The sequence below is a fragment of the Taudactylus pleione genome, unplaced genomic scaffold, assembly GCF_031769625.1.
Source record: "Taudactylus pleione unplaced genomic scaffold, aTauple2 ptg001228l, whole genome shotgun sequence".
NCBI lineage: Eukaryota > Metazoa > Chordata > Amphibia > Anura > Myobatrachidae > Taudactylus > Taudactylus pleione.
Window position 1 is genome coordinate 313,493 of NW_028285628.1, and position 13,249 is coordinate 326,741.

The 13,249-nt window shown below is 41.8% G+C and overlaps 1 protein-coding gene across 1 annotated transcript in view; it reads left to right on the top strand.

Annotated features, from left to right (window-relative positions):
- LOC148450992 (cathepsin E-like) overlaps positions 1–13,249 on the top strand; it is a 93,611-nt gene that overhangs the window by 58,262 nt on the left and 22,100 nt on the right. Inside the window, exon 8 of the mRNA XM_088462408.1 lies at positions 190–288. Coding sequence (XP_088318534.1) covers positions 190–288 — 99 coding nt within the window. The remainder of the gene's footprint in view (positions 1–189; positions 289–13,249) is intronic.

The window sequence follows — 13,249 nt, forward strand, 5'->3', positions numbered from 1 at the left end:
GCCGCGTGCCGGGTCCTGCCGCTGGCAATGCTAGGTACACATTGTTTAATGTGTACCCAGCATTAGAGTTAGGAGTAAATTAATCTAGAAGGTTCTATTTTTACAAACTGAAAGGGAGCAAATTGTAAATGTGCAGACAGAGAGCCTAGATTGGATACTTAATTCTTGATCTGTATGTCTATTTTTCAGTATGAAGTTAATTGTGATGCCCTGAGTACCATGCCCAATGTCACATTTGCAATCAATGGTATTGCATACACACTCTCAGCTGATCAGTATATGCTTGAGGTAAGTGTATCTTCCATATAAACTGCACTTGAATGTCTTACTATTCTTATGAATTCTTAGGGTCCCAGACAGTAGAACTAAGAAATGTCATTATTAAATATTATATGACATCGCTAGCCATTCATAGACTTGGTTAAACATTGCTTCTTATTCTCAACGCATTGACTGCAGCCACGAGAATCTTAGTAGGGCTGCCCGAAAGGGCTGTCTGTCCTGTGCATGACTGCAGGTGGTGCTTCCAATGGGAAGCCACCTCCAGTCACAGTGTAGCCAGTGCAGTCACAGACTGCACTGACTCACTGAAGTGGTTAAGTTTACTGGGAGGGCTGCAGCCTCTAGGGAAAATCCGTGCAGGGGTGCTGCCTGTGTCATTTATCAAGGGGCTGTTGTCTCGTTCAGGGGTGCTTAACCCCCCTCCCCCCCGAGTGTGAAAAAAATAGTTTTTTTTTTTCTGTGTGTGCGCGTTAGCCACATTTATCAGCAACGAAGGTGCACAGGGGTGCTGCCTGTGTCATTAATCAAGGGGCTGCTGCCTCATTCAGGGGTGCTCCTCACCGCCAGTGAAAAATTTTTCTTCTGTGTGTGGTTGTGTTAGCTGCAACTTAGCTGCACTATAATTGCTTGTAAACTGCTGTAAGACCGCAGAGAGTATGGAGGACAGTCACATGACAGGAGATCAGCATCCACATACCAGTCTTGTAGCTGCCAGCAGCAGTCATGATGATGATGCAAGGCCATCAACGTCATCTATGAAGGCTGATGCACCAGGGCTTAAGTCAGGCCAGGTAAAATCAACTTTTATTCTGTTAAAGAAAAAACAAATCTAAAGCTAAGTTAGTTTTAGAGAAACAAAAAATTGGCAATATGCCATTCACTGCACAAAGATGCAAGGAAAGGATAAGGCCTTGGCCTTTATGTATGACTGGTGGTTCTAGTGTTGATGATTTAAGCCCTTCTGCTTGTAGGAGAGGTCCAAAAAATGTTAATTATTAAGACGAGTAAGACACGGGAACCAACTGTGTGCTCCAAAAAGTCACAGATCCCCGAGGAGAGTCCAAGTATGTCCACGGTTGCCATGTGTGAGCCGGACCTTTCTAATACTGTACTTGAAGAGGAGCTTCCTTCCACCATTTGTGTGCCCTATCCAAATGTGGGGATGAGCAGCACAAGTCAACATGCTGATGTAGAAATAGAGGATGCTTCTGTGGAATTGCACAAGGAGGCTGAGGAGTATATATGTAGTTGGTGATAACAACAAGGATGATGAGGATGTTGATGAGGATGTTGATGCCGAGGATGTTTGTGTAAAAACTGTAAATCAGGCAGCAGTTTTTGCCTATGGTGGGAAAAATCCCATTGTTGCCATGCCTGGGCAAAGGACCAAAAAAATCCACTTCTCATGTGTGGAATTATTTCCACCCAAATCCAGACAACCTTTGCCAAGCCATTTGTAACCATTGCCATGTAACAGTGAGTAGAGGTAAGGACCTTAACCATCTAGGAACCTCCTCCCTGTCATGTCACTTGCAGCGCTTTCATCAAATTGGAAAGGGTATTTCAAATTCTAAAACTTTGGGGACAAAAAAATTAACAACAATCGGTCCAGTGTCACCTAGCTGCTCCCTTCTATCTGGATCCAAGTACCTGCAATCTCCACCACCAACACCTGCATCATCATCAACATCCTCATTCATGTTCGGAAGTAGTCCTGCATCCAATTTCATAAGCATGACTGACTCCTCTCCTATCCGTGATTCCTCAGAAGGATCCTTCAGTGCTATGCCTGTTGCTGCTGCTGGGGGTTGATCTTCATCCCAGAAAGGGATCAAGAGGACTACTACTAGTAGCAATTTAAAAAAACAATTGACTATGAAACAGTCCTTTGATAGAGGAAGTAAGTATAACAGCTGTCACCCAGTTTCACAGCGGATCACTGACGACATGACGGCTGTGCTAGTATTAGATGGTGAAATAATAGAAAATTAGTATGATAGTGTGGAGGAAGTGCAAAAGGTGTCCTATCTGACGGTAATGAGGATGTTGATGATGAGGATGTTGTTTGCTTCAATCAACCACCAGTGGTAGCAGTTCTTGTTCATGATAAAAAGAAAGCCAGAAAAGCCACGTCTTGGGTGTTGAATTATTTTAATCTAAATTCTGACAACAGTTGTGAAGGCATCTGGTCAATTTGTAAAGCCAAAGTTAGCAGAGGAAGGGACGTTAACCATCTAGGCACCTCCTCTCTGTTACGTCATTGCAGCAAGTTCATGCTATTTGTTTAACAAAATTATAATAATTTGTAATTTAATAACAAGCAGTCTAGTATCAGCTACAAGTGGTTTGGACCAGCACATGCAATCTCCGCCACCAACACCCTCATCATCAACCTCCTCCTTAATAATTGAAGGTAGTACTTCCGAAAAATGTTTTATGGGGGCCCAAACAAACCAAAGAGTTCAGCCACGAAAGTGTCAGTCCTAGTCACTAAAGTACTTGTTTTGTTAAACTGTGCATGTCCTTTTTAATATCCCACATAAGAGTGGGTGGGAGGGACATCTTGCACCTCTTTTCTTTACATTTTGCACAATTTGGGGCATTGCCGACTGACATTATTATGGTTTATTAAACTGCCATCCTGTCTGCCACTACTGTGTGGCAATGTTTCATAGATGTCCTATATTTTTTTTAAACGGCCGTGCATTTGTGCCGCTGCTCTGTTGCTTACTTTAGCCAGCCAGCTCGCTGCAGCCTTTGGCCTATATTGGTGAAAAATAGTGAAATCAACATTGTGAGCTGTGAGGTGGTTAAAAATGCATAGAAATGCCTGAAAATGATTGTTGTTATTAATGTTAATAATACTGTAAGAACAAAAATAAGCCCAAATTATGTGGTTTTAGCTGTTTATATCATTAATTTGGAAAAAGTACAGATCCAAAAACCAAAAACAAAACCTAAAAACAAAACACCAAGGAAAAATTATCTACAACCAGATCCAGATCCAAAACCAGGAGAATCCAGATCCAAAACCAGGGAAGATACAGATCCAAAACCAAAACACGGGGGTTGGCGCACATTTCTAGTTGCTAGTAGTTCTTCATTGTATGCCAATCGCTATTGTACTAGTCAACTTTAAAGATCAATGAAATCATCAGGTATAAAAATGTTTGCATTAGTCTCCTCTGTATTTTGTCTTTTAATATAGAGAATACTGTACAGTAACAGTAGTAATAAAAACATCCACATATGGAAGCATGGACTACTGGCAACTAATCTGTAATTACTTATTTCCTTTTTTTCTGTGAAAGAAGTAACTGAATTTCCAATGCATGTGTGAATAGTACAGACAGCAGGAAGTAAAATATAAATAAATAAATAAATACTGTTTAATGGTAATTTATCTCCTCTATAAAAAAGGGATAATTTTCTAAATCTGTTTACATACACTAATAAATGCATAGGGGTTTGGGAAGCAGACTTAGATAAGGCAATTGATAAACACACAAGCAATAAGATATTTGTAACTTGCATATAAGCATGACTCTGAAAGGGGCTTACGTTTAGATCTGATACCCCGTATCTGGCGTACCTATAATTGGTGCAGAATGTACAGTGCATAATTATATGCACCTCTCGGAGCTGCAGTAGCAGAAATCACTGGGAACAGTGTGGTGGCCATTTTCCTAAAGATTATCACATGCGCAGAAGAGAAGTCACCGGTAACATAGTACGGTCGCCATGTTCCCAGAAACTTGCACATATGCAGTAGACTCTAGCACTATGCCAGCATGCTCTTAATTCCAATTACAATTGAATATTCTCCTTCCTGGGGCTATTCAACATCTAACTAAACATACATCTGCCATGACCCACAAATTCGTAACCTGTTTCTTTACTGCATCCAAGTAGACTTTAGCTTAAAAATCACTGAATACAGACCTACCTACCTATATACAAATGCTCACACCTAACTTACAAAATCTAAAAAACATATAAGGGGTCTATTAATAAACAAAGCAAAAAAAAATTCCACTTTTTGCTTTTTTTTTAGCTCCATATTTAAGTGCTGAGACAACCCTTGTGGTAAAGGGTTATCACAGCAAGTAGATTTCAAACATCTTCCGTATTTGCAAAAGATGTTTGCATCGTCTGCGCATGTACCAATCAGCGTTGGTGACGTCAGCCCGACGCTGATCGGAGAAACGTCTTGTGGAGCAGACTGTAGAGGAAGCTGGCAGGGGAGCAGGAGCTGCTGGGTAAGCAGACGTGACGGAGCCGGCTGGGGCAGCAGAGGAAAGCTGGAATAGAACGCCTCTTCCCTGCTTTTCTCCATTTCTACGGGTATGAGGGCACATAACACCATCTAGAAATGTTATGTTCTCAAAACAGAAGCTTCTCTTCTCTCATCTATATAAATACAATCCCTGCACAGCCCCCATTAAATCCAATGGGAGCTGCAGATATGTGTTTGAGAAATGAAAAGGGGTAGAAATCAGTGATTTTTTCACGTAATTAAATACAGAGAAAAAAAAGTATGGCTTTCTCCAGCTAAAATACTGGTCAAATGTCATGTTTTTGTTTATTAAATAGACCCCTAAAATCCATACTTGCCCACAGGGAGACTCTGAAATAGCAGTAATCTCCCTGTCTCCCTGAAGAGTCTAACAATCTCCCTGATTGCACCTTACCCCCATTATGAAGCGGTTATATTAAAAATAAATATTCAAATGTGATCATTAGTGTCATTTCCCTGCATTGGTTATGAGGCACAATGATCCCTATAGCTACATGTATTTTCTGTAATGTATCAGTGTGTTTTCATCAACAAATAGATCTTACTAACTGCTTTTGGGTGCAGTTACATTTGGATGTAAGGCAATGTTATGACACACCTCAGATGTAGCAGGACACACCCACTTTATCGTGCGCTCATAGGTGGTGCTTTCACAATCTCCCTGAAATGCTTTTTCAAAATTAGGCAAGTATGCCTAAATCATAATCTGAATTCAGATTCTTCGATGATCACTAAGGAAGTGGAGGAAGGGTGAAATTAGAAGTAAGGTAATGCTATACCTCCCAAATATCTCACTTTTGGCAAGACAGACCCCATTTTTGAGTACTATCCCGTTGTCTCATGATCAGGATGCACATCCCGATTTGCAGGGGGCTGGATTTTGGGAGATGTTGCACTACCACACACTGTGTAGGTGTCTCCACAGAGTTCTGCATAAAAATTAGATTTTGTTTAAAAAACCCACCCGTGGTCATGTCCAGCAGCTGAGACCCCGGCATTGGGAGGTATGTAACTCTAGGGTCCCAATGTCCACATTTCTAAACATTACGGTACAGGAAACATTGCTCGTGTTTGCAAAAATAATAATGTGTCAGAGATGCATTGTGCAAGACGTTTACAACAACATACCGGTATGTGTTTCTGCACCTTCACATTACTTTATTTGATTGGTTTCTACACTGCCTTCTGCAACTTCAATAAATGTTTTCATTTACCTTTCTGGCCTGTTGTTTTTTAACCATGTTGTTATATAATCCAATAAATGTCTTTACTTTTGTTGTCCTTTGTGTGGGTAATGTACAAGGGACAAAGGCCCTCATTCAGAGGCGGTCGCTAGAAGCGATCGCTCTCTCTGAATGAGGGTGGCCGCTTCTTTTTTTTAGTGCGGCCTCCTGGTCGCTAGCTAAGCTGTGGGTTACCAGGGTGATGGTCGCGATGGTCAAGACCATTGCGACCATCAGGGTTTGCGACGAGACCCTAAGGTTGGGTCTCGGCAACCGCATGCCCCAGGGAGCTTCCTGCTCTAAACGAGCAGGGAACTCCCCACTGACATCACTGCTGATGTCAGTGATTCCACCCACAAAACGGCAAGCGTTCCGTTAGGAACACCTCCGTTTCTGTTGCCACCCCCCCGCCCCGCCTACAAAACGGGCCGAGCTGTCGATCAACATCGACAGCCGGCCCTTTTGTAGTGAGCTCTGGAGCGAGAGAGTTTCTCTCTCGCTCCGGGGCTTGCGCACGCGCAGTGCGGCCGCTGCGCGTGCGCAGGACCAAAACATCGACCTGGTTGTGAGCGCTCAGCGATTGCGACAGGGTCTGAATGAGGTCCAAAGTGTTTTTTTATACGAAGGCCCCTACACAATAGACAATATTTTGAACAGTTTGGCCGATTCCAACACATAGGAACGACAAATCGTTCGAATTGTCAAGTGTGTACGCACTATGCATGCTCCAGCGGCGTCGTTTTTAGCATCTTCAGATATTGTGTACATGCTGGAAGATGTGTCAATCTCATTAACGATTCACTGCAGATCGTGCAGTGTGTGCGCAATACCAAACGATGAACTATATGTCGTTCCGACCTGGCCGATGCAGACGTCACTTGACTGACACTCCCCTCCTTTATTTTGTGTCCGGATTGTCGGTGGAAAGAGCAGCAGCAAGCAGCATCCAGGCAAGATCACCACACAGCATCTATATCGGTAAGTATATATTCCTGCCTCTATACTGCTGGTGACATCCTGCTGACCACCAATGTGTATTATATGCCACTAACCACCAATGTTTCTTATATGCCACAGACCACCAATGTGTATTATATGCCACAGACCACCAATGTGTATTATGTCACTGACCACCAATGTTTCTTATATGCCACTGACCACAAATGTGTATTATATGTCACTGACCACCAATGTGTATTATGTCACTGACCACAAATGTGTATTAAATGTCAATGACCACCAATGTGTATTTTGTCACTGACCACCAATGTGTATTATATGCCACAGACCACCAATGTGTAAATATGTCACTGACCACCAATGTTTCTTATATGCCACTGACCACCAATGTGTATTATATGCCACAGACCACCAATGTGTATTATATGCCACAGACCACCAATGTGTATTATGTCACTGACCACCAATGTTTATTATATGCCACTGACTACCAATGTGTATTATATGCCACTGACCACCAATGTGTATTATATGCCACAGACCACCAATGTGTATTATGTGACTGACCACCAATGTCTCTTATATGCCACTGACGACCAATGTTTCTTATATGCCACTGACCACCAATGTGTATTATATGCCACAGACCACCAATGTGTATTATATGCCACAGACCACAATGTGTATTATGTGACTGACCACCAATATTTATTATATGCCACTGACCACCAATGTTTATTATATGCCACTGACCACTGTCGAAGCCGCATAATTGGTTGAGACAGAATCTGTTAAAATTAAAAATCTGCACGATGCCATTTTGCGAATGGCAACAAGACCCCATTTTGCGAATGGCCGCACAACGCCATTTTAGTGAATCCCACAATATCAGTACATACGGCGATGCTATTATTTAGCGTCGTGCGATTCCCACGCAATAGAACAATGTTAAAAGTCCTCATTATATAAATACATACATTTACTAAAACATTTAATATGAACAACCCTGCAAAACACGTACCACGGTGTACTCCACAAACACGTAGTCGCACAACGCTAACTAGCGTCTTTTCTTAATATCCTTACCGTTTGCACACTTACATAGGAAGGTTCCCTAGCATTTGAGGTTAATATCCAAGGTTTTATTCATTATTAATTATGTAATAAAGCGACTGTATATAAGATCTCAGGTTTAGTACATGATAAGCAGACCGTGTTTGGTGCCATTCTGAACCACTGTTTATTTGTAGATTTCCATCGGTTCCATCGGCAAGGAAATCGCAACATGCGTCTGCAAATTATGGATCATAGAGAGAAAGGCATTGAAATGTACTCTGTAAATGTAATGTAATTAGCCAGTTTAGACTTGTTCTTTGGCAGGAAAATAGAAACAAAAAAGCTATTGGAGGCTGAACTATTGCAATATAAACTGACCTATGAACTACATCTTAACAGAAGAACCAGGAAGAAGAACCAATGGGATTATGCAAACTAGTTCTATTGTATTGCCTATCTCTGTAAGGGTATATATGCAAGCTCTCTGAATCTGTTAGTTAGTCATAATTTTCTTGCTATTGACGGAGGCTTCACCTTTGATGCCGGAAATCTGGATCCAGAGCGCATGCATTTGTATTCGACTGTACCTTGTGATTGTATAATTTGTTTGCACTAATTGTATTTAGATCACATTGTGTAACTATCTGCTTTTTGGTGAATAATATGTTTTTGTGCTTTGGAACCACAATCAAAGTCTGGAAAGCAATTATTTCTTGTGCAACTTATAACGCTAAATAACGACTTTTAGAATGTATAGATAGGTAGGAATCAATACCACCAATGTGTATTATATGCCCCATTCCACCAATGTGTATTATGTCACTGACCACCAATGTTTCTTATATGCCACTGACCACCAATGTGTATTATATGCCACAGACCACCAATTTCAACAAGAGCCACCACAGTGCAGCCTCCATCGACTAGGTCCATAAAAAAAATCCAGAATTTGTGGACAGTGTTCCTAAAAGAGCACTAAATAGTCAGTGGTGACAGGCAACATCTACCATTCAATGCTCTGGTGTTATGAGCTGTTACGCTTCACCCTGGACCAGGACCCTCAGCGCCCATCTTGGAGCTCTATCGATCCTAAGCTGGAAGGAGAAGCCGAAGATTTTGGGGAAACATCCAGTGTTGATTTGGTAAGTGGAGACACAGTGGAAACACACCATGCCAAATGTTTAACAATCCATAATAAAGATCACATTTATCCTCCCTAGTTTATTTGAGGCAGTCTTCCTGCCATGGCACTGCTCCCACTCCATTAAAATAGGTCAGGTATTCCTCCCTGACCTGTTTTGCGCGTGCTGTGCCCATTTCACAAGCCACTGTTGATGCAGCAGACAACCACCGATCCAAGTCCCCTGGTTGTTCTGAGTCACCTGGCATAGTTGTGCCTGCTGTCCTATGCTGGATGGTTTTCTGCCTTAGAAAATTATGCAGGAGACAGCATGCCAAGACGACCCAGTCTATCTTGTCCACACGCACACCTTTGTTCATATTCGTAAGCAATACTTCTTCAGTCCTCCACAATTGTAGGGAACTAGAATAAAAAAAAAAAGACTTCAACCCTTGACCTGGACAATGATGTCACCCAGGATCTCAGCAGCATCATGGAGAGTGAGGGGAAAAGCTCAAGCCAAGCAAGATCACACCCCCCCCAAAAAAAACAGTGACATGTGGCCAGCAAAAAGAAGCGCAAACTAGCACCGCTGTGGATCAATTTCTGCAAAGGCTGAAAAGATGCTCCAAAGCCCTCCCGACCAATTTGACATCCTAGCCTCACATTTTTGGAGTACCATACATCAAATGGTCCTGGAGCAACAGCTCCAATTTGAGAGGCTGGCCTATGATTTGGTCATTCGTGGGAAAAGTGGGCAACTAACGCCACATACATTTATAAGTGAGCCTCAGCAACATCAAATTGCCCCTCCGAGTAGAATGATGGCTCCCACCTCATCAAACCCTAGTCCCCCACCCACATATCAATCCACATCTCCCATTGTCATCCATTAATGGAGACACAGGAGGAACCTTCTCAGTTTTATAATTTTTAAGAAGTGTGTTATACTTTTGTACCCCAATTATCAACAAGTTTTATCATTCGCAATAGCTGATTTTACTAGGTCAATAAACGCATGCATAAGGGCAGCTTGAAAGTGCTGTAATTTGAGCTTACGGCACGTGTTTATTGACCTATTCAAATCAGCGCCCCAAACACCATATATCATAGAGCACCAAAGTTATTGGGACTGATAAAACGTGTTGATAATTTAACTTATAATGTTGTTAACATAAAAATAGATGCACATAATTTTTGTTTTTAAATGCGCACATTAGGGTGGTCTAGTTAGTATTCTACAATTGAAAGTTTTACTCTATGAATATGTAAGCACATAGTTTTCAATAAAATGTGCATATGATGATGATGTTCGTCCAAGTAAGATGACGTTTAGCCTCTTTCTGAGATCCGTTTTTTTGGAGGGAAAAATCCGAACTCAACGTGCAAACTCGAACCTATCCGAGCCTGCACATCCCTAATATATATATATATATATATATATATATATATAAAATCCAGAAAACCCGGCACTCATAACCTCGGGTCAGGGATACTTGCTAGGGTGCCTTTCCAAAGGTGCATAACGCTTCCTCCACATAGCATAGAACAAACGGACGGCACTCCATAGACTTGGTTAAGATGAATAAATTGGACCATTTTATTCATCTTAACCAAGTCTATGGAGTGCCGTCCGTTCGTTCTATGCTATTTATATATATATATATATAAATATATATATATATATTTAAAGCACTAATCCACAGCACTCACCATTCCTAGATCTGGGGTGCAACATGGTATGTGACCACATTGTTTAAATAGAATATATATATATATATATATATATATATATATATATATATATTATATATATATATATATATGTATTGCGTGACATTTTATACATATATAAAACATGAAAAAATGCAGCCATGATTTAGGATGCATAGTTTGTACGTTTCTATTAAAAAAAAAATTCTTGCAGTAGAAATAAAAGTGTGTTGTCTTTGCTTACAATAAAGTACTGCTGCCTCAGGACAGTAATGATGGCTTTGCAGGTCTCTTGTATGACGAGGCCCAAAGCTTGGGGGCAGATGAGGGAGCCAAACTTCAGGTCAGCAAGGGATCTTCCTGTAGCCAGGTACCTCAGGATAGCAATCAGCCTCTCCTCAGCAGAAATGGCCCTCCGAAACTTGGTATTCTGCCTCCAGATGTAGGGAGTCACCAGACACAGCAACTCCTGGAAGGTGGCGTTATCCACGCGCAGGAAGTTGCGGCATACTTGCCTACTTTTGAAAACTAGTTTCAGGGAGATGGCAGTAAAAAGTACCGCTCTCTGCGATGCGCGCCGTCAAGGGGGCGTGGTCAGCTCTGCCCAAATGGCGTGTCTAGCTCCACCTATGGGCGTATATATTGCCAATCGGGTGTGTTTTTAAATTATTTATGGTCAATGCTGTAGGCAAAAACCAGTGCTGGTGGCTGTCAGTCTACTACTTTCCAGTCTCATTGCATGTTATTATGTTCTAATACCTCTCTTTAAAGAATGTTAAACCCTTGGTATATGGGAAAGTTTCTATCATGTCTCCCCCTTTCTCATCTCTAATCCAAACTATACATATTAAAATCGTTTAGGGGTTTATTCATGTAAATCCCGGGAACCCATTTGTTACTTTACACTATATATAGCATCAGTTTGATGGTACATTACCTGAAGGGGAACTATACGTACACACCTCTAATGCGATCCCTTCACTTCTCGATTAGCCCTACTACGCATGAGTGGTCTGCGCCAAATGTTAACTTGCCTCTGGGCCACTGGGAGGAACTTATGCCACTGTCATGTACAGTATGGGGGAATGAGTCCTAAATGTGGAAGCTTCTTCCTACATTATCTGTGATCTGTGCATGTCCTTGGAGTAAAAAAGTGAAGATCTGTGTAAACTGTGCACAAATTAAAATACATTAACTATTTAAGTATATCTATTCATCGTAAATATATATCTTAGAAAGCTCAATTGATCGGCCAATATATTGTCCACTGTGTATCAAGCATAACTCTCCTGAACTACTAATGGTTTTTCTATATATGGCTTTCATTCAATCAGCAATACGGATTACTTTGCACAGATCACTTTATTCATTCAAAGTAATAAAAGTAAAATGCGGTCAAAACTCTGAAAACTCCAGACGGCCGTGCATGCGTAAATGACCGTTCACAATTATACATGTATTTGGTATTAATAAATGTCAGTTTGCATGCGATTAGTGGTTGGATGTATTGCATGCAATATGCAATGCATGATACTTCCTGCCCATAGTCAGTTGAAGGGAGGAGTGTATAGGGAAATGTTAACAGATCTAGTACAAAACCTGGGAGCCAACTAAGCACCCCCCATCACACACACACACACACACACACCCATACTTGCCTATCCTCCCAATTTAGCCGGGAGCCTCCTGAATATCAGGTGCCACTACCGGCCCCCCGAAAAGGCAGGCAAGCCTCCCGGCAGCCATCAACCCCTCCACCCCCCCCCCTCACAATTGAATGAGAATCCCCCGCAGCGGGGGTGGTGACACAATTCACGCCAAATCACGTCATTTTGGCCCCACCCCCTGCTTCATAATCCCAGGATTCTTGGCAGTGTAGCGGGGGCGGGGCCAAAATGACGTGATTGCGTTGCCATGCCCCACTCCACCCACAAATGCCAGCTACGCCCCCTGATATTACCGATTTTGCCGATCTGGCTGCCCCCTCCCGGAAGGTGCAGCCAGACTGTCGGCATCTTTGATACACACACACACATTTACCTCTTGGAAGTGGGGCCCTCCTCCTTGGTATTGCACTTGCTCCCCCCTTGCTTCTTGCCCCACCCGAATTGCTACTTAGCTGTCAGATTGTTAATGTGGCATCTTTGGCTCCTCAGTCTGAGAGTGTGGGCATGGCTATAGATTCAATAAAAAATAGTCGTACAACACCTTAGCGCATCCAGGTAAGGCAGCCTCTAGCAGACACATGTGGGTTCCTTATACCCCTAAAAACAGACTTGTGACAAATATACAGTATATCTGTGACCACCAGGTTGCGCTCAAACCATAAAAGAAACAAAAATCATTTTACTTTTTTTGTTGGGTCCCTTGTAGAGCAGTGTAACAAGCAGGTTTCAATATATGGGGCTCTATTTATTATCATCATTTTTACTAAAATAAAGTGAAAAAGGGTGTTTTCACACCCTTTTCACATTATTTTAGTATCACCTATAGTTTTTACAGGGCAATTGGAGTAGAATTCGTAAAATTCTACTCCAACCCCTAAGTATCACTTATTTTTAGTAATCAGATCGCATTTCCCATAATTGTAATGGGTAA